Source organism: Pantherophis guttatus, chromosome 3, assembly GCF_059756535.1.
Source record: "Pantherophis guttatus breed Tessera chromosome 3, ASM5975653v1, whole genome shotgun sequence".
NCBI lineage: Eukaryota > Metazoa > Chordata > Lepidosauria > Squamata > Colubridae > Pantherophis > Pantherophis guttatus.
The window spans coordinates 2,945,719-2,971,274 of NC_142065.1; the positions used below are offsets into that span (position 1 = coordinate 2,945,719).

General features: G+C 47.6%; 1 protein-coding gene across 4 annotated transcripts in view; it reads right to left on the reverse strand.

The window, feature by feature from the left end:
* Positions 1 to 3,904: 3,904 nt before the first annotated feature.
* TPX2 (TPX2 microtubule nucleation factor) overlaps positions 3,905 to 25,556 on the reverse strand; it is a 56,131-nt gene continuing 34,479 nt past the window's right edge. For all 4 annotated transcript variants that reach the window (XM_087888956.1, XM_087888958.1, XM_060692704.2 and 1 more), the window contains 8 exons: positions 25,403 to 25,535; positions 23,337 to 23,553; positions 22,120 to 22,224; positions 19,655 to 19,831; positions 13,278 to 13,424; positions 11,912 to 12,023; positions 7,500 to 7,666; positions 3,905 to 4,286 (listed from right to left, as the gene is read on the reverse strand). In XM_087888956.1, coding sequence (XP_087745082.1) covers positions 4,176 to 4,286; positions 7,500 to 7,666; positions 11,912 to 12,023; positions 13,278 to 13,424; positions 19,655 to 19,831; positions 22,120 to 22,224; positions 23,337 to 23,553; positions 25,403 to 25,535 — 1,169 coding nt within the window. In that variant the 3' untranslated portion in view covers positions 3,905 to 4,175. The remainder of the gene's footprint in view (positions 4,287 to 7,499; positions 7,667 to 11,911; positions 12,024 to 13,277; positions 13,425 to 19,654; positions 19,832 to 22,119; positions 22,225 to 23,336; positions 23,554 to 25,402; positions 25,536 to 25,556) is intronic.

Consider the following 25,556-nt stretch of genomic DNA (forward strand, 5'->3'; position numbering starts at 1 on the left):
GCCTGGCGGAACAAGGTTTTGAGGGCACAGCGAAATACCCGGAGGTCGGAGATCTTACGTATCTCCGGGGGCAGTTCGTTCCAAAGGGCAGGGGCTCCCACAGAGAAGGCCCTCCCCCTGGGGGTCGCCAGCCGACATAACTTGGCCGATGGCACCCGGAGGAGACCCTCTCTGTGGCCGGTGGGAGGCTGTTGGTGGCAGAAGTCGGTCTCGAAGGTACCCGGGTCCTGTGCCATGGAGTGCTTTAAAGGTGGTGACCAACACCTTGAATCGCACCCGGAAGACCACCGGGAGCCAGTGCAGCTCGCGCAGGAGGGGTGTCACGTGGGCACAACAGTGATGGCTAACCTTTTCGCCAGTGTGCCAAAAGCGGAGGGAGCATGGGGGGGGGGTCACGCCCACGCATGCCCACACCCATAATTCAGTGCACCCCGTCTCCCCACGTATGCTCATGCAACACCCTGGCACTCCGCCCACTTTTGGCATGTGATGGCACAGTGGGCCCATTTTTCGCCCTCCCCAGGCTCCAGAGTTTCTTGGAGCCTGGGGAGGGCTAAAACAGCCTTCCCCATCCCCTCGAAGGCCCTCCGGAGTCTGGAAACAGCCCATTTGCCAACTTCCAGCGGGACCGGAAGGCCTGTTTTGGCCCTCCCCAGGCTCCAGAGCCTTTCTAGGAGCCTGAGGAGGGCGAAAACAGCCTTCCCCATCCCACCGGAGGCCGAAAATAGCCTGTTTCCTGACTTCCAGTGGGCCCGGAAGGCCCAAAAATCAGCTGGCCGGCGCGTACATGCGCTCGTGTGCCCACCGATATGGCTCCGTGTGCCACCTGTGGCATGCGTGCCGTTTCGCCATCACGGCCATAGAATCTTAAAGCTGGCAAGGTTGAGAAACCCTGGGGGAGATGATGATAAGGGGCCTCCCATCCACCCCCCCATTATGCACAGATCCAACTTTGCTCGGCTTTCCCGAGGCCCCTTGTAGTTCGGCTTTGGAACTGTGGGGTCCTCGGGGGTCTCTGAGCTCGGCTGGTTTCTTGCAGACGTTTCATGGGCCGACGGAGGAAACGCCATCAGTGCTAGGAGGGAGGGGAGTTTGCACTGATGATGTTACCTAGGTGGGTCCCGAAACGTCTGCAAGAAAATCACCAAGGACCCCATAGTCTTCCTTCTCCAACTATACTTCCTTCTAGCACTGATGACGTTCCCTAGTTGGGTCACGAAATGTCTGCAAGGAAACAAAACAAACTCAGAGGGCACCAAGGACCCTAAAGTCCTCCTCCTCCTCCTCCTATCTGCAACCCCCTTTCCTTCTAGTATTGATGACCTTCATGTCAGGGTTGGAAGTAACAAGGCCAACAGAATCAAAACTCCAAGGCAGGCAAGCTCCTCAAAGAATAGATTTATTAGGCAGGTCATATTGGCACATCTGGGGAAAGCCGACTCTGAGCGCTCCCCTCCGATTTTGCCCTAAGTAAGGTTTTCCCTCACCTGCCCAGGCAGTCCATCCCATGGTCCCATCGGGTCACAGAGTCCATGGGTCACTCGGTCTCAGACCCCCACCACCACCTCCTTGCACCTGGTGGGAAAACTCTTGGTTCTCAGGAGGAAGAATTTTATTATGGCTGCAATCCCCCCGTTATCCTTTCCTTCCTCCCCCCCCCAGTTCCCACAGCTCGACTTCCTTCGCTGTGGCAGCCCCTGAAGTGCCAAGGGGGGAAATGGCTCCAGGGGTGACAGTTCCCTAGTTGGGTCACGAAATGTCTACAAGAAAACCGCCGAGCTCAGAGTTCACCAAGGACCCCACACTATTCTTCCTCCTGCCTCTCCTCCTCCTCCTCTTCCACTCCACAAACCCCACTCCCTTTTAACACTGATGATGTGCCCTAGATGGGTCACGAAAGGTTTTGCAAGAAAATCACAAAGCACAGTATTCTTCCTCCCTCCTCTTCTCTGGACTCCGCTTCCTTCTAGCACTGATGACGTTCCCTAGATGGGTCATGAAACGTCCCCAAGAAAACAAATAAGCTCAGAGAGTAGTTGGTAGTACAGTGGTTTAAAGCACCCTGTTATTAACACCAGCTGCCTGCAATTACTGCAGGTTCGAATCTCGCCAAGGCTCAAGGTTGACTCAGCCTTCCATCCTTTCTAAGGTAGGTAAAATGAGGACCCGGATTGTGGGGGCAATAAGCTGACTTTGTATAAATATACAAAAGGATGAAGGCTGTTGCTTAACGCATTGTAAGCCGCCCTGAGTCTCTGGAGAAGGGCGGCATATAAATCAAATTAAAAAAAAAAAAAGAGAGTACCAAGGACCCCACAGTTCTTCTCTTCTTCCTCCTCTTCCCTCCTCCTCCTCCCCCCTTCCTTCCTTCTAGTACTGATGATGTTCCCTAGTTGGGAACATCTGCAAGCAAGCTCAGAGAGCACTAAGGACCCCACAGTTCTCCTCTTCCTCCTCCTCTTCCTCCCTTTACTCTCCTGCCTTCCTCCTCCTCCTCCTCAAACTCCACTCCCTTCTAGCACTGATGATGTTCCCTAATTGGGTTATTAAACGCCTGCAAGCTCAAAGAGCACCAAAGACCCCACAGTCCTCCTCCTCCTCTCTCCCTCCTCCTACACTCCACAATCCCCACTCCCTTCTAGCACTGATGATGCTACCTAGTTGGGTCATAAAACGTCTGCAAGAAAACAGCCAAGCTTAGAGAGCACCAAGGACCTCATAGTACTCTTCCTCCCTTTTCTCTTCTTTATTTATTTATTGATTGATTGATTGATTGGTTCGATTTATATGCCGCCCTTCTCCGGAGACTCAGGGCGGCTTACGATGCGCTAAGCAATAGCCTTCATCCTTTTGTATATTTATACAAAGTCAGCTTATTGCCCCCACAAACTAGGTCCTCATTTTACCTATCTTAGAAAGGATGGAAGGCTGAGTCAACCTTGAGCCTGGCGAGATTCGAACCCTGCAGTAATTGCAGGCAGCTGGTAACTTAAGTGCTACTTTAACAGCAGTTAGTCCACTGCGCCACCATAGGACTTCCTCATCCTATTCTCCACAGACCTATTTTCTAGCACTGATGACGTTCCCTAGATGGGTCATGAAATGTCTGCAAGAAAACCACCAAGCTCAGAGAGCACCAAGGAGCCTACAGTTCAACTGCGAAGAGTTTATTCTTTGGGTAAGGAATTAAAAGTTTGTCCCAACCGGCACAGGCAGAGCTCTGCTACAGATCCCCCCCCTTCGACCCCCAAAATGAGGCTTCTAGAATCATTTCCGCTCCCTCAAGCTCATTCCCCACCCTCCAAAGAGAGAGACACAAAGAACATACTGTAGTCGGAACCTGTACCAACTTCACAATACAGACAGTCCTTGACTTACGACCAACAACCGAGCCCAGCCTTTATGTTGCTAAGCGAGAAATTTCTCAAGCCAGTTTTGCCCCGTTTTACGACCTTTCCTGCCCCCCGTGGTTAAGTCGATCCCTGCAGTTGATACAGTTGTTAAGCGAATGTCGTTTGTCCCTTGACTTTGCCGGACAGAAGGTCGCAAAAGGGGAATCACATGACCCCCGGGAACACAGCAGCTGTCATAAATACGAGCCAGTTGCCAAATCACTGTTTTCAGTGATGTTGTGATTTTGAATGGCCACTAAGTGAGCTGTCGTTAAGTCGAGGACTATCTGTGCTACAGAGGGTTATTTAAAACACAGCCCCTAATCAGCAATGCACACACACACACACACACACACACACTTCCAGGACTCACAAAACAATCCTTGACGTGGTAATCCACAGCCAAGAGACGGTAGGTGGAGGGGGGGGAGGCATGGGGTATGTCCTCCCAGGAGGACAGAAGGATATAACAGCCCCCACAATGGCCGAAAGAAACCTTTTCCAGTGTCTCATTTCCCTCATCTATATATTTTTTTTTATTTAATGCAGATAAATACAAAGGCTCATCCAAAAGTATGATAAAATGATAAAACTGGGGTGCCTTTTTGGAGGGGAGAACTAAGGGGGGGGGCGGTGGACGAGTCTCGAGGCCCCTGAGTCACAGGCTGAAAAAAACATTTCGATGTGTGAACGAAGCGAGATAAAATTTCAAAGTCGAGGAGGAAGCCAACCTTCCCCCCCCCCCCCCCCCCGTGGCTGTTGCAATCGGGCGGGCATCGGGACTCAACGCTGAAACCTGTCGGAGAAATTGGGAGACCGTGGCACGGTCAGCGGGTGGTCGCTGGCTTTGATTTCCACGCTGGCGTATTTGCGGATGGGGTTGGCCTTGTGCACCTGGGAGAGAAGGAAAAAGAAGGGAAACTGGGGTGAGTGTGATGTCACAAAAGGGCAGCTTTGCCTGCTCCGGAAAGAGAGGCTTGCTGAAGACAAAGACCAGACAAGAACAAAGACAAAACAAATATAAAGACAAGGACAAGGATAAGGATAAAGGCAAAAATGAAAACAAGACAAGAACAAAGACAAAACAAGAATAAAGACCAAGACCAAGACCAAGTCCAAGTCCAAGACAAAGACCAAGTCAAAACAAGAATAAAAACCAAGACAAAGACCAAGACGAAACCATCCTCTGCTACCAGATGTCAGGGCATTTATTAATCCCATGTTTGGCTCTGGAACTAATTACCCTGGTTTAGAGGAGATGGATCGTGGCTTATTCCAAGTTGCAATATTCTGAAAAGAAACGCGAGGAAAAGTTTCTAATAAAACTCATTTATTTGTTATAAAGAAAATAAAACACCTCACTAACTAAGAAAAGTAATTACTACATTTTTGAAAGTAATTCGGGCCGGCTATCTCTCAGCCGGACCTTTCTGGAAAAAGAACAAAGGAAAGAGAGTGTGAAGGAATGTGGGTGGATGGACATGCGTAGTAGCTTACTGATAAGGAACTTGGCAAACTACAGTAAGTCTATTAGTCCAAAAATAACGAAGCTCAGCTGGGAAATAAAAAACGCAGTGACAAAGACCAAGTCAAAACAAGAATAAAGACCAAGACACAGACCAAGGAGAAGGACAAGGACAAGACAAAGACCAAGTCAAAACAAGAATAAAGACCAAGACAAAGACCAAGACGAAGGACAAGGACAAGGACAAGACAAAGACCAAGTCAAAACAAGAATAAAGACCAAGACAAAGACCAAGACGAAGGACAAGGACAAAGCCAAAACAAGAATAAAGACCAAGACCAAAACCAAGGACAAGACCAAGTCAAAACAAGAATAAAGACAAAGATAAAAACAAAGACAAGTCCAAGGACAAGGACAAGACAAAGACCAAGTCAAAACAAGAATAAAGACCAAGACACAGACCAAGGAGAAGGAGAAGGACAAGACAAAGACAAAAACAAGACAACCTTTATTGTCATTTTTTTTTACTGTGAGCACACTGGCACACATTAAAAATGAATATGCTGATTGGACCACATGACTGGAGACTCTGGGGGGGGGAGGGGAGGGAGTGAAAAGGTTTTACTTTTAATTGGGTGTAAAACCGGTGGGAACCTAGAGCCGATTTTTCACCAGGAGTATGCTAATTTGATAGGTCCCAATAAAATGTTCTTTGAGGAATTTGCCTGCCTCGATGTATTACTTGGAACCTTGACACACAAGTTCAAAGCAGTGTTTCTCAGCCTTGGCCAATTTAAGACGGGTGGACTTCAATTCCCAGAATTCTCCAGCTAGCATGCTATAAATCAGCGGTCCCCGACATTTCGGGCACCAGGGACCAGTTTCGGAAGAAAAATGGTCTTCCACAGACCAGGGGCAGGATAAGGGAGAATGGGCTTGTGCGCAATCGAGATTCTGCGCACGCACAGATGACGCATCAGTCACTGGCCTGTTGCTTGCGCAGCCTGGAGGTCACAGCCCGGTACTGGTCCAGAACCTGGGGGTTATGGACCCCTGCCATTAATTAATGCTGTATCCATGCAAATACAGGTAGTCCTTGACTTCCAACAATTCATTTAGTGACCGTTCCAAGTTACGACAGCACTGAAAAAAGTGACTGATGACCATTATTTTTTTTTTAAATTTGATTTATATGCCGCCCTTCTCCGGAGACTCAGGGCGGCTTACAATGCGCTAAGCAATAGCCTTCATCCTTTTGTATATTTATACAAAGTCAGCTTATTGCCCCCACAAACTGGGTCCTCAATTTACCTACCTTAGAAAGGATGGAAGGCTGAGTCAACCTTGAGCCTGGTAAGATTCGAACCTGCAGTAATTGCAGGCAGCTGTGTTAATAACAGGGTGCTTAGGCCACTGTACTATCAACTCTTTTCAAGGTTACAACCTTTGCAGCATCTCCATGACCAGGTGATCAAAATTCAGATGCTGGGAAATTGGTTCATACTTATGACCACTGCAGCATCCCAGGGTCACGTGGATCCCCATTTGCGACCTTCTGATGAGCAAAAGTCAGTGGGGAGGCCAGATTCGCTTAACAACCGGGGGAACCAACATTTCTGTTGCTAAGCGAGACAAATTGTTCAGTGAGTTTTTCCCTCATTTTACGACCTTTCCTGCCGCAGCTGTTAAGTTAATAAGATGGTCGTTAAGTGAATCCAGCTTCCCCCCATTGACTTTTGCTTCTCAGGTCGCGAAAGGGAATCATGTGACCCCGGGACGCTGCGACCGCCATAAATATTGTACGAGCCACTTGCCGAGCATCTGAATTTTGATTGAGGATCATGTGAATGGTGTGTTAGGATATGGTTTGAGCCTAACTATGTTGTCCAGGCAATATAAGTGTACTGTTACTTTATCTGTATATGTGTTATGTGGCTTTAATGCTGAGTCATGCTGTAATTACATAATTACTGGTTGTGAGAATATTTAAGCAAAGTACTGCAACGTGTTCAGGTTGCTGCTATGATCTGCTGTTGAGAGGTTGCTGCTATGATGCTGCTGTTGATGATGAAGCTGTGATGATAAGCTATCATTGAGAGGAGGTGCTATCTGCTAATTATCATTGGATGGATCTGCAACCATCGTGGTTTGTGAACCAGAGTGAGTTTATTATTCTAACCAACTACTGTTTGTTGGGTAAGAAGATTCTGTAACTACTGGACTGATTTACTGGCAAAGATTTGGAATTTGTTTAAAGACTATGAAACTGTTTTTCTACTATAAAGTAAGCTTTTGATAAACCAGTTTGCATATCTCTTATTCATTGCTCTCAGCAACGTTTCACTGTGCAATCTACTCTGCTGGTTGGTAACACAACAACAATAACCTTAACATGGTGCATCATTTGTAAGTATGCAAAACGGTCCCAAGTCCCTTTTTTCAGTGCTTTGGTCACTAAACAAACCGTTGTAAGTCGAGGACTCTTCGTAATTGGGCAAATGGTGGGAAATAAATCCCCTTTCTATTTGGAGTTGGTCAGCCAAAAACAGGATGGTGAGCGCTGCCTCCAAGGGGCAAAACCGAAGATTTGGGAGTGAAAGGGTCCCGTCGTCCTTCCCTTCCAAAGCAGAGGGGGCCCTTACCAGATCTTCGCGAAGCTTGGCCATCTCTTCCTTTGCCCGTTCCTCCTCCACCCGCCGGGTGGCCTCCTGCAGCCGAGCCTTCTCCGCCTCCAGCTCGGCTAGCCTCTTCTCGAACTCCTGACGTTCCCTGGCCCGTCGCTCGGTGGCCAGCTCAAAGTGATCGGGCGCTGCAGAACCAAAAAGGAGAACGCTGAAGCTGGCTAAACTGAAGCCACTTTTTCTTTCTCTGCTTCAGTGCTGACACACACCAGAGTTGGGGATAGGGAGGGGGGGGCAGTAGAGATAGGTGGGGTGCTGTAGCCAAAGTAAAGAGTGCTTTCCCTTGGGAACCAAGGACATTCCGGCAGGTTGTTCTGCCCCAGCTACAGACCCCAAAGAACGCAGCACACACAAAGTCTGTACAAACCTTAGTTTACTAAAATAAAATCAGGGTTTTTTTTTTTTTTTACAAAGGCTGTTAATTCACTTTCTTAACAGCCTGCAAGAATCCAAAGAATAAATAATCTTAATCTTACTATGGTTGGCAGAAAGCCCAGAAGCAATTTGCAGAGAACTAAGAGCAAGGCACGAAGGAGAGTGAACGAAGTTGTTCCCTGCAAATTGCTTCAGTCGGTGTTCCTCCTTAAATAGGCTAAGGGAGTGGCCAATTAGCCCCAAGCCTTACTCTCGAGGAGACCTCCTCCTGAGGAGCCACTCCTGCCTTTTGGCAGCTCTGCGTGCCCGTGCATCGAGAAGAGGCTCCTCCTCTTCGTCCTCTTCACCCATGGAAGCTTCTGGAGGTTCTGAAGGCCTTGGCTGAATCCCCGCCTCTGGCACCACATTTCCTCCAGCCTCCTCACTGTCCGACTTGAGTGCCAGCTGCACAGGCTGCTGGCGCAGCACCGCACCAGCCTCCTCACTGTCCGAATCAGCCACCAGCCGCACAGCCTGTGTACGGGCTACAACACAGGTGTTCAGGAGGAAGAGAACGAGGTCACTTAGCAACCAGACTGTATGCTGATTGGACCGTGTGACTGAATGGTTTGGGAAAAAGTCACAAACTTCCACTTTTAATAAGGTGAAAACCGTGGGAACTTTCAGAGTCGGTTTTCACCAGCTTTGTGCCAATATAGGATATATCCTAATAAATTGCTCTTTGAGGAACCTGACTCTTTGAAATGGATGTTATTACTTGGAACCCTTGACACCCCGGTCAAGATGGAAACGGCCCTCTAAGCCAGAGTTCCCCAAACTTTCTGGGTTGGCAGCCCGGAGGAAGGGAGAAGGGGATGCAAATGGGGGAGGGGGGGGCAAGGGTAGCACCTGCGTGGCACTTGTGGAGACAATTGCACGAGTGTGGGGTGTACAGATGCATATATGCGCACACACTGGCCAGCTAGTGATGCGGCCCAGTGGCCAATTGGTCACAGCCTGGTAGTGGGCCGTGGCCCACAGCTCTAAGCTTACAGGCAGTCCTCGACTTACAACCACAATGGAGCCCCAAATTTCTGTTGCTGAGCCAAACATTTGCGGAGTGAATTGGGCCCCCTTTTACAACCCTTTCTTACCGACGTTGTTAAGTGAATCACTGCCATGGTTAAGTTAGTCACAGGGTCGTTAAGCGAATCGGGCTTCCCCATCGACTTGGCTTGCAGAAAGGTCGCAAAAGGGGGAATCACCTGACCCCGGGACGCTGCAACCGTCATAAATGTGAATCAGTTGCCAAAGATCTAAATTTTAATCATGTGACTGTGGGGATGTTGCAACGGTCATAAGTGGGAAAAATTGCCATGTCACTTTTTTTTAGAGCCGTTGTAAATTTGAATGGTCACTAAATGAACTGTTGTAAGTCGAGGACTACCTGAGTGGCACACAACCACTGCCTTGTGCAATGTTTCTCAGCCTTTAAGACCTGTGGGACTTCAATTCCCAGAATTCCCCAGGCAGCCATGCTTGTCAGAAGCCAGTGGGAAGGTCGCAAACGGTGATCACATGAACTCAGGACATTATAACTGCCGTAAATACAACTCACGATCACAATTGAGCCCCCAATTTCTGTTGTTAAGTGAGGCATTTGAGTTTTGCCCCATTTTACGACCTCTCTTGCCTCCGTTGTTAAGTGAATCACTGCAGTTGATAAGCCAGCCACCTGGTTGTTAAGTGGAATCTGGCTTGCCCCTTGACTTGGCTTATTCGGCAGGGCGCAAACAGGGAATCACGTGACCTTGGAACACAGCGACGGTCATAAATATGAAGTCATAAGTCATAAGCCGCCTGGGAAAGTTGCAAAACAGTGAACGCACGAACTTGAGACGCCATCAGTAAACGACGTAAGTCGGGGACTACCTATATCATTCCGGACAAATGGCTGTCCGGTCTCTTCTTCAAAACCTTCAGGTCGGTATTTAACACCAAATAAGTTTATCTAAGATGTATAAAGGTAGGTCAACTAAATGTTGGAAGTGTAAAAGTAAAGAAGGAACTTTTATCGTCTATGGTGGACATGCAAGTTTGTTTGTTTGTTTGTTTGTTTGTTTATTTATTTATTTTAATTAAACTTATATACCGCCCTTCTCCCCAGGGGGACTCAGGGCGGTGGAGAGCCAGAAATTAAAACACATGTAATACAAAAGTTAAGAAAAAACTAAATTAGATTAAGTCAGCGGCATTACCAATTTAAAATCCCAAATCTACAAAATCAAAAAATTCCCAATTTAAAACCCAAAAAACCCAATAAAATTAAAAGATTAAAAATCCCCATTAAAACCATTTAGGCTAGGCCGGCTTGTTGGAATAAATAAGTCTTCAGGGACTTGCGGAAAGTGCGGAGGTCCGGGATCAGTCATATTTCAGGAGGTAGCTCATTCCACAGGGCGGGTGCCCCCACAGAGAAGGTCCTCCCCCTGGGGGCCGCCAGCCGACATTGCTTGACCGATGGCATCCTGAGGAGGCCCACTCTGTGCGAGTGTATTGGCCGGTGGGAGGTTATCGGTAGCAGAAGGCAGTCTCATAAATACCCTGGCCCTAAGTCATGGAGCGCTTTAAAGGTGAGAACCAACACCTTGAAGCGCACCTGGAAGACCACTGGGAGCCAGTGCAGCTTGCGCAGGACAGGTGTTACGTGAGAGCGCCATGTTGCTCCCATAATCACCTGCGCAGCTGCATGGAGCGCGGGTGATTATGGGGTGCACCTGGAGTTGGAGCCTCCGGGTGCACCTCAAGGGGAGCCCCATGTAGAGAGCATTACAGTGGTCCAGGCGAGTAGTCCAGGCCAGTACTCCAATTTGGAGTACGATTCATATTTTAACACAGAAAATTTTGAAAATGGAAATAAAAATGAAACCAGAACTTTTCCTTTTGGGCTCGATGAAAAAAGAACTGGAGAAAAAAATTTGGAACTTGGTTATTTTATATGTTGACAGCAGACTTCGATTCCTACCATGGACGAATGGCTGCAGAAGCTGATGGAGTCGGCTGAAATGGCAAAATGGACTCCTTTGATTAAAGAAAAGGATATAAAAGTACTTTTGTTTCCACTTAGTGCTTGAAGTGGAAAAGAATGAAAGTTTGATTTTGGGTTTTACTGAGTAGATTGATAGATCTTTACAGAAATAGCTTGTTCATATTATTATGAAAAAGCAAAAAGTTGTGATTTGATGGTAATGCCTTAGTTTACCGCAACAGAGTCAGAAGTCAAGGTTTCTTTTTTCTTTTTCTTTTTATCCTCCCTCACTTCTTCCTCCTTTTCCTCCCCACCCTTTTCCTATTTACTTTTGTATTTTACAATATTTTATAACTCAATAAAAATAAAACATAATAAAAACATCCTGGACATAAATGGTTTCAACTTCTACCCTCGAAATGACACTATAAGGCACTGCACACCAGAACAACTAGACACAAGGACAGTTGTTCCCCAAATGCCATCCCTCTGTAAACAACTAATTCCCACCACACTGTCAAACTATTTACTAAGACTGTAGTACTATTGTTTTTCTCATTCTTCCTCTTTCCTATCTCCTCCCACTTTTGACTATAACCTTCTTGCCTGTATCTTTACAATTTATATTGTTTTATTTAGTTTCCTAGTATGACTTGATTGGTTATTTAGTATCCTATGACTATCATTAAGTGTTGTATCTTATGATTCTTGATGAATGTATTTTTTATGTACACTCAGAGCTTCTGCACCGAAGACAAATTCCTTGTGTGTCCAATCACACTTGGCCAATAAATAATTCTATTCTATTCTATTCTGTTCTGTTCTGTTCTGTTCTGTTCTGCATTCCATTCCACATTATATATTATATTCTGCATTCTATTCTATTCTATTCTATTCTATTCTATTCTATTCTATTCTATTCTATTCTATTCTATTCTATTCATTAAGCTCGAAAAACGCATTAGGTGGGCCACACCTGAAGACGCCTCACCTGAAACCAGCTTGCTGTCCTTCTTGGGAAGGAAAGGTTCCTGGTGTAACACCTGGCTGGACTGCGCTTTGAAGACGGCGGCTTCTTTCTGGCGCCTCATCTCCTCCTTCAGCTGCGGAGAGTGATGGGGGGGGGGGGGGAAAGGGTTTAAAGGAGACATCCAATGGAAGAAAAATTCAGGCAGTCCTTGATTTATGACCACAAGGGAGCCCCAAATTTTGGCCGCCGAGCGAGACAGTTGCCAAGCCAATGGTGCTCTCTGAGCTTGGTTGTCTTCTTTGCAGGCCTTTCATGACCCAACTAGGGAACATCATCAGTGCTAGAAGGGGAGTTTGCAGAAAGGACGACGACAACTGTGGGTCTTTGGTTGTCTTTTTGGAGACGTTTCATGACCCAACTAGGGAACATCATCAGTGCTAGAAGGGAGGAGGAGGAGGAGGAGGAGGAGGAGGAGGAGGAGGAGGAGGAGGAAGACTGCAAGGTTGATGGTGCTCTCTGAGCTTGGTTGTCTTCTTTGCAGGCCTTTCATGACCCAACTAGGGAACGTCGTCAGTGCGAGAAGGAAGGAAGGGTTCAGGGTTAAGGAAGGGTTCAGGAGGAGGAGGAGGAGGAGGATTATGGGGCTCTTGGTGCTCTCTAAGGTTTCTTTGTAGACGTTTCATGACCCAACTAGGGAACACCATCCGTGCTAGAAAAGAGTGGGCTAAGCCAGGGTATATAAACAAAGAGAAAACCCCACTCCCTCTAACCCTGATGATGTAACCTAGTCGGGTAACGAAATGTCTGCAAGAAAATGAGCACAGGGACCACCAAAAAACCCCAGGCCTACTTATGTACTCATCTTCCCCTTGTTAAGGAAAAATAAACCAGGCAGCTCGCATTTTTTTCTTCGGCAGGAAAAGAGAATTGGAAAACTCTTTCGGGAGAGGAAAACCTGATTGCTCACGTTCCCATGTTCCGAGAGCCGCTTCGGAGCCACCATCCAAAGCCAGGAAAAGGGGGCTGCATTGAGCTTTGGATTTTTTCTTTTCTTTTTTTTTTTTTGCTTTAATTTATATGCCGCCCTTCTCCGGAGACTCAGGGCGGCTTACAATGCGTTAAGCAATAGCCTTCATACTTTTGTATATTTATACAAAGTCAACTTATTGCCCCCACAAACCGGGTCCTCAATTTACCCACCTTTGAAAGGATGGAAGGCTGAGTCAACCTTGAGCCTGGCGAGATTCGAACTCGCAGTAATTGCAGGCATCTGGTGCTACTTAACAGTGCTTTAGTCTACTGTACCACAGGCTTTTGTTGTCCTTCAAGCCCAATCAGATCCCGGCACACACACACACACACACACACCCCGCCACTGCCCTCTTACCTGCTGCTGCCACATCTCCTGCCGGACAGCTCCGCGGGCGTCGATGGCTAGCTGGAAAGGTTCCGGCTTCGTGGCGCTCTTAACTTTCTTCTCGGGCAGATTGATTTGGTCAAAATGAGGCAGGGGGTGGGCTTTGAACTTGGGCACCTGCAGGCAGGAAACGCACCTGGTGAGTCAGGCTGCTGGCCGCTGGCTTTGGGCCAGGGGCTGCTTTCGAAGCACTGCTAGGATGGGGCCCTTACAAGCTTCGGCAGGCAAGCCCTTCCGCTGATTACAGGAAGTCCTCGGCTTACAACCCTTCACTTAGCGACCGTTCGAAGTTACAAGGGCACTGGGGGGGAAAAAGGGACTTACGACCCCTTTTTCACGCTTACGACCGTGGCAGCATCACCAGGGTCACGTGATTTACTTCCGATGATTGACAACTGATTCACGTTTATGACCAGCAATGTCAAGAGGGAAACCGGATTCACTTAACAACCGGGTGACTAGTTTAAGAACGGCAGTGATTCGCTGAACAACTGTGGCACGAAAAGGCCGTACAATGGGGCAAAATTTGCTGAACAAAATTCTCACTTGACAACCTGAATTTTGGCTTCCATTTTATGACTTTTCCTTGCTACATTTGTTAAGCGAATCACTGCAGTTCTTAAAAGGGGTAACGCGGTTGTTAAGCGAATCCTCATTGATTCTGCTTCCCGGAAGGTTGCAAAAGGGGGATCGCATGACCCCACGACACTGCCACCGTCATAAATACGAGTCAGTGCCGAGCGTCTGAATTTTGATCCTGTGATCATGGAGATGCTACAACAAGTTGTAAGCATGAAAAACGGCCCGTAGGTCACATTTTTTTCAATGCGGTTCTAACTTTCACTACAACTTGCAGTTGTAATTAATCACTAAACAAACTGTCTGTAATCTGGAACTAAGGAGGAATTTCCTGATAATGCGAACAATTAATCAGTGGAACAGAAGTTGCCTTCGGAAGTTGTGGGTGCTTCATCACTGGAGGTTTTTAAGAAGAGATTGGGCAGCCATTTGTCTGAAATGGGATAGGGCCGTGATGGCGAAGCTATGGCACGTGTGCCACAAGTGGCTTGCAGAGGCCTCTCTGTGGGCACACCAGCTGTTGCCCCAGCCCAGCTCCACCATGCATGTGTACGCGCCTCCTGACAGCCAGCTGGTCTTTGGGTCTCTGCTGTGCATATGCGGGGCGCATGCACAGGGGGTGCAGGAGGCTTTCCAGGCCCAAAACAGGGCACGGAGGGGCCTCATGCCCCCCACGCCCTGTTTTGGGCCTGGAAAGCCTCCTGCGCCAACCTGGAAACCAAAATGAGGCATTGGGGGGGGGCCATGTACAGGGGGGGCCTGGGTGCATGCACTGGGGGCACTCGCATTGCATTTTGGGGGTGCAGGCACCTGTGTGTGCATTTGCATGGGCGTGCTTTGGGCACTTGTCACCAAAAAGGTTAACCGTCACTGGTATAGGGCAGGGGTGAAATGCTACCAGTTCGGGCGAACCGCTAGTAATAAAAGACTGGTATTTCCGACAATCAGCTGTGCCGCGCGATTTACAGGAAAGCAGGAAATCCTGCTTTCTAGTGAATCTAAATTGCGCGGCACAGCTGTTTCCCCTCCCTCGCTGTTCTTACCTTAGAAAAGGCTTCATAAGGCTGTTCTCAGTGCTGCGCGGCAGCGCCTATGGTGCACATGCGTGCAAAGCGCATGGATGTGCATTTGGCACGGACCGTACATGCATGCGTGCAGCAAACCGGTAGCGAATCGAACCGGTAGCAGACCTCGGAGCATTTCAGCCCTGGTATAGGGTCTCCAAGGTCCCTTCCAAACCCTATGATGTTCTATGTCTGTGATGGTGAACCTATGGCACGGGTGCCACAGGTGGCACGCGGAGCCGTATCTGTGGGCACGCGAGTGTTGCCCTAGCTTAGCTCCAGCGTGCATGTGCACGCTGGCCAGCTGATTTTCAGCCCTTCCGGGCCCACCAGAAATCAGGAAACAGGCTGTTTCCAGCCTCCAAAGGGCCTCCGGGGGGATGGGGAAGGCAGTTTTCACCCTCCCCAGGCTCCTAGAAAGTCTCTGGAGCCTGGGGAGGGCGAAAAATGGGCCTATCGGGCCCACCGTGCCAAAAGTGGACGGAGCGCGCGGGGGGGGGTCACACATGTGCGGGGGGACAGGGCGCATTGAATGATGGGTGTGGGCACACACGCGCACAAACCCCCCGCACTCCCCCCACTTTTGACACACGACGGTAAAAAGGTTAGCCATCACTGTTCCGTGTTCTAATTTCATCCCAGTGCAGCTGGGAAGAGAGAATCATGGTTTGGTTACATCCTAAACCGAGATACTGAAGATTCCCAGGCCTGCATGTCCTTTTAAAGAACACAGCGATGGGACATGTCAGATGTATGGGAGCGACTCAACAAAGCAGTGTGCTTTTCAATTCAGAACGGAGCTGGAAGGGACCTTGGAGGTCTTCTAGTCCAACCCTATACAGTAGAACCTCTGGTCACAAATGCATCTGACTATGACCAAATCGGGTTCTGACCAAAAAAATTCACATTTTTTTTCCCCCGCAGCCGATTTCTCCTTCTCCGCCATTATTATTATTTTTTTTTGTAAGCGCCAAAATTTCCCAAAATTAGGTTCAGGTCACAACCAAATCGGGTTGCGACCAAAGTTATGAAGCGAATTGTGGTTGTGACCAGAGGTTCTTACTGTACCATGTCTTGTGCTGGCGACACCCAGGGGGAGGGCCTTCTCTATGGGAGCCCCAGCCCTGTGGAATGAACTGCCCCCGGAAATACGTAAGATCTCCGACCTCCGGGTGTTTCGTTGCGCACTCAGCCTGTTGTTCCGCCAGGCTGGGCTATCAACATAACAATTTTAAATTGGGTTTTTAAATTTCTGGGGTTTTAAAATTTAGCCGAATTTATTTAATAATTTTAAACTATTTTAACTGATGTTGTTTTGTGTTTTTAATAGGCTGTATACCGCCCTGAGTCCTTTGGGAGAAGGGCGGTATAGAAATAAAATTATTGTTGTTGTTGTTATTATTATTATTGGTTAATCTTTAGTGAGATTCACAGCCTTTGAGGCTGGTTAATAGCTCAGCAGCTCGAGTCCTAACCAAGGACCTAGGAACTGTTAAGGTATCGTCGGAGGATGAAAGCTGTTCCGAGTAAGGTGGTTTTTTGTAGAGTCAAAATGTTCAAGTCCGGCAAATTTAGAATTTCTAAATAGCGGGGTAGCCCTTTGGGCATTGCTCCAAGGGCTCCAATTACAATCGGGACAACACACGATTTCTTTTTCCACTGTTGCTCAACTTCAATTTGCAAGTCGCGGTACTTTGTGATTTTTTCTTGCTGCTTATCTTCAATCCGTGCATCACCAATTATTATTATTATTATTATTATTATTATTATTATTATTATTATTATTATTATTATTATTATTATCCTGAAGTGTGACAAAAAGTTTGCAATGCACTTTATTTCTCTGGCAGCCAGACCAGAAGCCACTAGGAAAGGAAAGGCTCCACCTCGGCTGATAATGGAACTCGCACTCCGTGTCCAGATTGGGGCTCGCTTATCGCCTGACACTTTGGAAAACCGGCAGGAGCCGTTCTCGGGAGCCAAGACCTCTCTGCAGTACAAGTGTTGAAAGAGCCACAGGAAACGCAGGTGTCAGGGCCGGGAGGGAAAGGAGCCTCCTTCGAGAATGCCAGACCGGAGAGGTCAGAGACGTCCTTCCTGACGTGTCAAACGTCACTTTCAGAGATTTGGCGGCGGGTGCAAATAGTCCGAGTGCTTTTGTAGCCCAAGAGAAAAGAGGCATCCCTTACTGTAAATGTGCGAGAATCCAAGCTTGGCCTCAGGGCTGCGGGTTGAGTGGATGGGGAGCCCGAGAGAAGCGTTCATAAGAGGCTGCAAGGCCTAGGGAGATTCCCGGCCATCTATTCTCAGTCACGGATGTCCCCAAAAAGTGCTTTTTTTTTTTTTTCCAAGAGGCAACTGGACTTTCTGGTTTTTCCTCGGAGACGTTTCGTTTCTGAAGCTTCTTCAGCTCTGACTGGATGGTGGGGCATGGAAGGATTTATACTCTTTGCAGACTTCCATTCCCCACCCCCCCCGCACCATTTATTTTATTTATTTTATTTGTTTCCATTTATATACCGCCCTTCTCCAATAGGACTCAGGGCAGTGAACAGCCGAAATAAAAACAGAACATACAAAATTTAAAAGCAGTTTAAAATGATTAAATATTTTTTGGCTGTAATTTAAAACAACCCAATTTAAAATCAATTAAAATTAACTCAAAACTGTGGGATCAAGCCAGCCCGGCTAGTTGAAATAAATAAGTTTTCAGGGCCCAACGAAAGGCACCATCCAGTCAGAGCTGAAGAAGCTTCTTGGATGAGAAGCGAAACGTCTTCAAAAGAAAAAAAAGCAAGAAAGTCCAGTTGCCTCTTGAAAAAGCACGTTTCGGCTGCAATGGTTTTCCTCCTGATTTTGTCTGTTGTTGTTGTGGCCCGTACGCGGCCTGTGCGGCTAGTAGCTGATTCCGACAGTGAGGAGGCTGGTGTAGTGCTGCGCCAGCAGCCTGCACAGCTGGCGCTCGAGTCGGACAGTGAGGAGGCTGGAGAAGATGTGGTGCCAGAGGTGGGGATTCAGCCAGGGCCTTCAGAACCTCCAGAAGCTCCCATAAGTGAAGAGGAAGAAGAGGAGGAGCCTCTTCTCGATGCACGGGCGCGAAAAGCTGCCAAAAGGCAGGAGTGGCTCCTCAGGAGGAGGTCTCCTCGAGAGTAAGGCTTGGGGCTAATTGGCCACTCCCTTAGCCTCTTTAAGGAGGAACGCCGACTGAAGCAATTTGCAGGGAACAACTTTGTTCACTCTCCTTCGCGTCCTGATCTTAGTTCTCTTATCAGTTTCCTGCAAATTGCTTCTGGGCTTTCTGCCAACCATAGTAAGATTAAGGTTATTTATTCTTTGGATTCTCGCAGGCTGTTAAGAAAGTTAATTAACAGCCTTTGTTTGAAAAAAACCCTGATTTTATTTTAGTAAACTAAGGTTTGTACAGACTTTGTGTGTGCTGCGTTCTTTGGGGTCTGTAGCTGGGGCAGAAGAGATGTCCACTTCGGTTATTTCAAGTAATTTATTTGTTTATATTCTGCCGTTATGTTTTTCAAATAATTCAAGGTGGCGAACATATCCAACATAGCTTCCTCCTCCTATTTTCCCCACAACAACAACCCTGTGAGGTGGGCCAGGCTGAGAGAGAGAGAAAAACTTGGCTCAGTCACCCAGTTGGTTTTCGTGCCTTAGGTGGGACTAGAACTCTCCATCTCCTGGAGACTGACGGAAGGTCACTCAGTCATCTTTCATGCCTAAGGCGGGACTAGAAATCACCGTCTCCTAGTGATTGGCCAAGGGTCGCCCAATCGGCTTTCATGGCTAAGGAGGACTAGTCCTGGCCGCTTTTTACAGAGGCACGATTGGGAGCGTTTTAGCAAACTGCATCCCTGTTTGGTTTGGTGGCATCAGTGCTTTAGATAGAAAGTCCCTACAGAGAGTGATGAGGACAGCGGAGATTATAGGAAGCTTGCTTCCTATTATTCAGGATACTGCTTATAAGCACTAGGTGCTTAGAGCTCAAAGCATTGTTAGAGACCCCACAAACCCTTTTTACGGTGTGTTTCTGTTGCTTCCCTCCGGGAGGGGGTTTCAAAGCATTTCTAGCAGGACTACCAGATTCTGTAACAGCTTTGATCCCAATGCCATCCGCCTGGTAATCTTGCAAGATTCATTTCTCTTGCCATGCACATGTATACATCTGAACTACTGTTGTTTCTCTGTGTCATATAATGTATGTGGGTATAGGCATAATTTTGTATTTATTTATTTGTCATGTTTACGTAGTATATATTGGATGTGATGACCCTTTGAGAGCTGTGCGCAACGAAATTTCATTTTAATGAATGCCGGTTACTGTAGATTTAAAGTGACAAGAACGTTGTTCTAAGTCTAACTCAACGTCAATGGGGGAGCCCAATTCATGTTATAACCGTGTTAACAATTTAACAACTGGAGTGATTCACTTAACAACTGTGGCAAGAACGGTCCTAAAATGGGGCAAAACTCAACAACTCCCTCATTTTGCATCAGAGATTTTGGGCTCAATTATGGTCGTGAAGTCTTCTTGTCATTGCTGATTTTATCGTTCTATTATTTTACATCTGTTCTGTTTACACTCCTTTCATTTTTCTTTTTCTTTTAATTATATACCCATGGCAAGACAGGCAGCCAATGAATTTCTCAAAGAAATAGTAAAAAGGAAGTACCGCTTTAATTGGCACCTACCTCCTCCTTCTGCAGCTCTTCCATTTTTTTCTCTTTTTGAAGCAGCCGCTCCTTGTCCCGGGCGTCAAAAGAGAACGGGCAGCTTTCCACCAGCCTCGGCTCTGCGGCTTTGGGTTTGAAGGGGACGCCTGGGTGGGGCATCGGCTTCGCTTTAATCACATGGGCCACTTCCTCCACCTGCAAGAGACCCCGGCATCAGCAGCTCGCAAGAAAAAAGAGGGGAGAGAATCACAGGCCACTGTTGGGGGAGACCCAGGGACACCAGTCTTAGCATGGGCAGGTTCATTGCTGGCATCAGTGCCAGGCACAATACAGCTGGTGCTCAATTTATGACTGAAATTGGCACCAGAATTTCCCTTGCAGGCAGGTCGTTTTCAATGAGTCACCCCTGATTTTATGATCTTTCTTGCTGGGGTCTTGTGGTTACTAACTGAATCAGGCATCCCCTGTCGACTTTGCATGTCGGACACCGGCTGGGAAGGTTGCCAATGGCGATCACATGACACTGGGACGGTCCAACCATTGTTGCGACCCCGACTCCCGAGCCTGTCCTAACAGAGGAAGAGGACTCAGAAGGTGATGGGGAGGAACTGATAAGGCCTCCCTCTCCAGGACCCTCCTCTCTGGCAATGCCTCAGGTTCCCTCCGAAGGCCAGGAGGAACAGCCTGGAATGTGCCAGGAGGAAGGCATATCGGAGCACCCATTGATAGGGAGCGAGGATGATGAATCCTGGCTTGATCCCAGGCAGCGTCAGAGGGAGAAGCATGAGCAGCAAAGGAAGAGGCGTGGGAGGACCAGAGATTGAGCCGCGTCACTGAGCCACGCCCCACAAGGGATAAAAGGGGGCGTGATTGCTCAGCAGGCTTTGTGATGGACAAACGTTTAAACTCTAAAGAGTCACATCTTGAATCCTGCACTTCGGCTCAGATATATTTTGGACTAAATTCTTGTGGATAATTTGTTGCTCTGGAAACGGACTGCAGATAAGGCCTCTCCTGCTTTTTGGGAGTGCTAATTGGATTTGGCAGGCGTTTTACAAGTACCTGCCAGAACTCTCATCTGCCAGGGAATTCTGGTCTGCTTATACAATATATTATTGGCAGGTGTGTTGGATATTGCATTTGTCTGTGTGAGGACGGGGGACAGAACAACCATTGTAGATAGATGCTGGTTGCCAAATGCCCAGATTTTGATCAGGGGACCATGGGAGTCCTGCAACGGGCATCAGGGTGAGAGGAGAATGATCCTTGGCGCTCTCTGAGCTTGGTGGTTTTCCTGCCGACATTTCTTAACCCAGCTAGGTAACATTATCAGTTTTAGGAGGGAATGAGGTTTGCTGAGGAGGACTGTGGGGTCCTTAGTGCTCTCCGAGTTTGGTGGGTTTCTTGCAAACATCTCAGGATCCAACTAGGTAACATCATCAGTGATAGAAGGGGGAAGGGGTTGCGAAGGGGGAGGGGGATTGTGGGGTCCTTGGTGCTCTCTGAGCTTGGTGGTTTTCTTACAGACGTTTCATGAACCAACTAGGGAACATCATCAGTGCCAGAAGGGGGTGGGGTTTGTGGAGAAGAGGAGGAGGAGGAGGAGAAGTGGAGGGGAAAGAGGAGGAGGACGACTGTGGGGCCCTTAAGAGCTGTTTGAGCTTGGTGGGTTTCTTACAAATGTTTCAGGATCCAACTAGGCAACATCCTTGATAGTACAGTGGTCTAAAGCACCCTATTATTAAAAACAGCTGCTGCAATTACTGCAGGTTCGAATCTCGCCAAGGCTCAAGGTCGACTCAGCCTTCCATCCTTTCTAAGGTAGGTAAATTGAGGACCCAGATTGTGGGGGCAATAAGCTGACTTTGTATAAATATACAAAAGGATGAAGGCTATTGCTTAACGCATTGTAAGCCGCCCTGAGTCTCTGGAGAAGGGCGGCAGATAAATCAAATTTAAAAAAAAACAAAAAAACATCAGCAGCGATAGAAAGGAGTGGGGTGTGCAGAGTGGAGAAGGAAAACGGGAGGAGAGGAGGAGGAGGACGACCATGGGGTCCTCGGTGCTTCCTGAGCTAGGTTGTTTTTTTCCTGCAGAAATTTCATTACCCAACTACATAACATCATCCGTGTAGAAGGGAGTGGTGTTTGATGTTTGTGGAGAGGAAGAAAGGAAGGAAGGAGGAGGAGAAAGAGAAGGAGGAGAAAAGGAAGGCTATAGGATCCTTGGTGTTCTCTGAGCTTGGTTATTTTCTTGCAGACGTTTCATGACCCAACTAGGGAACATCATCAGTTCTAGAAGGGAGGGGGATTTGTTAAGATGGGGAGTGAAAATCAGTTTTCAGTGCCAATACCAGTCCGGGGAAGCTGCATAAAACCTCCTCAGCCCAGGAGTTCAACCGGGGTTCAGAACAGCCTGGAGGGAGAAACCATGAGCGCAGAGTACCCCGGCATGCCCAACCACCCCCGATGCCCAACCGATACCTTTTCTTTCTGTTCCTCTCTAACCAGGGCGCCCACTTTGTTCTTCAAGGCAAATGCCGGGGACTGGGGGATTGTGATGGGAAGCTGCTTCTTCTCTGGAACACCCTGCAAGAGAGGAAGGGGAGGAAGCCATGGGAAGTCTGCCTGGTTAGGCCACAGGGTGGAGAAGCCCCAGCCAGGGTCCCACCAAGCGCATCGAATTCCTTGCCGGAGACCAGCCACCGTCTCTCGGCACAAAAGGAGACAGGACGGGCAGATCTTTCTACAATGAAGCCCCGACCACCTCAGTTTAAGCCTCTATCAGACGAAGATTCTGTTCTTCTTGGAAACAGATCATTTTGCCTTCCGAGGATCTCTCCCCGTTCTGTCCAGTCAAGTGACCGGGGGGATCCCAAGCGTACTGTGTTTTCCCGAAAATAAGACCTGGTTGTGAAGTTTCCGAAAGTTGCCCTAATTAAAGCATCTTTGAATTGCCACTGGTCTTATTTTTCGTTTGGGCTTGAAAATAAGCACTCGGACTTATTTTTGGGGAGGTTTTATTTTTTTTTTCCAGTGCAAGGAGGCGGCGAGTGCGGGAGCCGACCAAAGTGGGAGCGCAGCTGTTGGCCCCGCCCTCTCCATCCCACTGTCTGCTTGCCCGCAGCTGCAAAGGACCAAGCTCTCATCATGCCTCGGCCTCCTAGGCGCAGTGTAAATACCACATGGAGGCAGAGGCCGGGGTGGGGGGAGGGAGTGTAGAAGACAGGCGATACAGACGTGCTGCGTGGCTGCCTGACTCGCGGGAGGCTCGCGCAGCAGCAGCAACAGCAGGCGGAGGCAGAGGCACTGGGGGCGGGGGGAGACAGGTGATCGCGACACAGCCGCAAGCAAGCCGAGAGACAGTGGGATGGAGTGAGTGGCGTGTTGGGATCGCCTCTCCCCCTTGCCTCTGCCTCTCCCTGCTGCCAGTGGCACCCGACAAGCCTCCCGCGAGGCAGGCAGCTGGACAGCACATCCAGATCACCTGTCTCTCCACCCCACCTCTGCCTCCGTGCTCGTACTTACAGGTATCTGCGCTGCGCCAAGGAGCCACTCCCATTCCCCCGGGCTTATTTTTGGGATAGGGCTTATTTTCGGGATGGGTCTTATTTTTGGGGAAACACAGCATATAGCTTATACAACAAACACACCAACGACATGCACAAGGCAGGGGTGGGCTTCAAAAGCATTTTAATTACCACCACGTCTTCCAAGATCCGGGTGGGGCACGGCCTCGAATGGAACTCGAAGTGCTCCTCTTCCTGGACCTTTTTGGTCTCTCGCTCTTGAATCCGCTTCTCGATTTCCAGGTTGAAGCCGATGGGCTTGGTCAGCTCTTTCACCTGGGGCTTCTTGGGCAGGAGGGGGCCGCCCTCCAAGATGCGGTGGTTGAGCTCCTGAGCTTTGAACCGGTACCTGTTGGGACGGACGGAGGGGGCGGGGAGCAGGCAGGTGAGGTTCTCCAGGATAAAGTCAGGTACTCTGTGGTTCAGGGCACTGGACATGGGGATCCAGTCCAGTGGGTGGGTTTCAAAATTTTTTACTACCTTTTCTTTTTTTTTTTTAATTTAAAAAGTTTTAAAATATTTTTACAAACAAATTTCCCCCCCCTTCCTCCCCCCACCCATTCCCTTCTCCCTCCCCCCCCCACGACTTCCCAGAGCAAAATACAGGGTATAACATTTAACAAACATAAGCAAACATAAGCAAATTAACTATAAGCTCTTACCTCTCCCTCACACTTTAACTCCCCCATATATACCAAAATATAATAATATAAGAATTCACCTAAATATTTCATTCATAAACTATTTGCAACTTTTTAGTCCCATATTTGTTTTGAATATAATCAATCCATCTTCTCCATTCCAATATGTATCTTTCGTTCGAACGATCCTTCAAATATGAAGGATGGCATGGCTTGGTGGGGGTGGCAGGGGAAAGATACTGTAAAATCTCCATTCCCACCACACTCCAGGGGAAGGATACTTCAAAATCCCCATTTTCTCCCGATCAGCTAGGACTCGGGAGGCAGAGAATAGATGGGGGCGAGGTCTTTAAGATAATTTAGGGATAATTTATACTTGGTTTCAGTATGGTCAGCTCCAAGCTAGATGGATGGAGGATCAAAAAATTGGGGTTATGCAAAATGAGGAAAATCTGGTGAAACAGATTAGAGATCAAAGTCAGATGCATATTAAAAGGTTGTATAATGCTTTATTGGAAATAGATTCAGAAACGGAATTGGTTAAGGATTGTATGATAAAATGGGCACAAAACTTTCAGGAACCAGTGATGATGGAAACGTGGGAAAAGATTTGGGTCAGAAATGTTAAATTTATGCAAGCACAAAATCTGAGAGAGAATTTTTATAAAATATTTTATAGATGGCACTTAGATCTTAAAAAATTATCATGTATGTACTCGAATTTGCAAGCTAAATGTTGGAGATGTGAATGTAATGATGCAACCTATTATCATATATGGTGGACCTGTAAGAAAATCAAGGCATTTTGGATAAAAATTTGGTGGGTGATGCAGAACATTTTGAAAAGAAGGTTGAAATTTACTCCTCAATTGTCTCTATTGGGCATAACTACGGACTGCACAGTATCAGAGACTAAATTGATTTTGAACTTAATATCAGCAGCTAGGCTGTTGGTAGCTCAATATTGGAAGAAGGACTCTTTGCCTACTATTGAAGAGTGGATATTGAAAGTAACAAACCTAGCAGAAATGGCGAAAATCTCAGCGTATTTGAAGGACCACACGCAAGAAAGATATGTATCGGAATGGAGAAGATGGACTGATTATATTCAAAATAAATATCAGACAAGAAAATATCAATAGCTTATGAATGAATGTTAGTATTAGAAGTATTAGGTTATCTATAGTGGAGTTAAGGTTTCAGGGGGGGAGTTAGTACTTTGAGGATAAGTAGATTAATCTAGTTTATGATTGATTAAATGAAATACCTTGTATTTTGCTCTGGGAAGTCTGGGGGGGAGGGTGGGATGAGGGGGGGGGAAAGGGTGGGGGGAACATGGGGGGGAAATTTTTTTTTTTTTTGTAAAACTTTTCAATAAAAAAAAAAAGAAGAGACTGGACAGCCTTTTGTCTGAAATTGTATAGAGTCTGCTGCTTGGGCACCAGGTTGGACTAGACGACCTCCAAGGTCCCTTCCAGCCGTATTCTGATTGAATGTTTTCTTTGCCACACTGGAGTTTTAATTTACGCAATAAATATTTTTTTAAAAAAAACTCACTGTTGGAGCTTTGAGATTTCCTCTTCTTCCAGCTCAGCTGCGCTCTTGCAGGTGGTGGGTCTCAAGCGGCTCCTGGTTTCCAGGCGGGGAGTTTTGGGGTTGGTCAGTCGGGGTTTTAAAGGCCTGCTTGGACCTGAGCCAAAGAAAGGCGAGA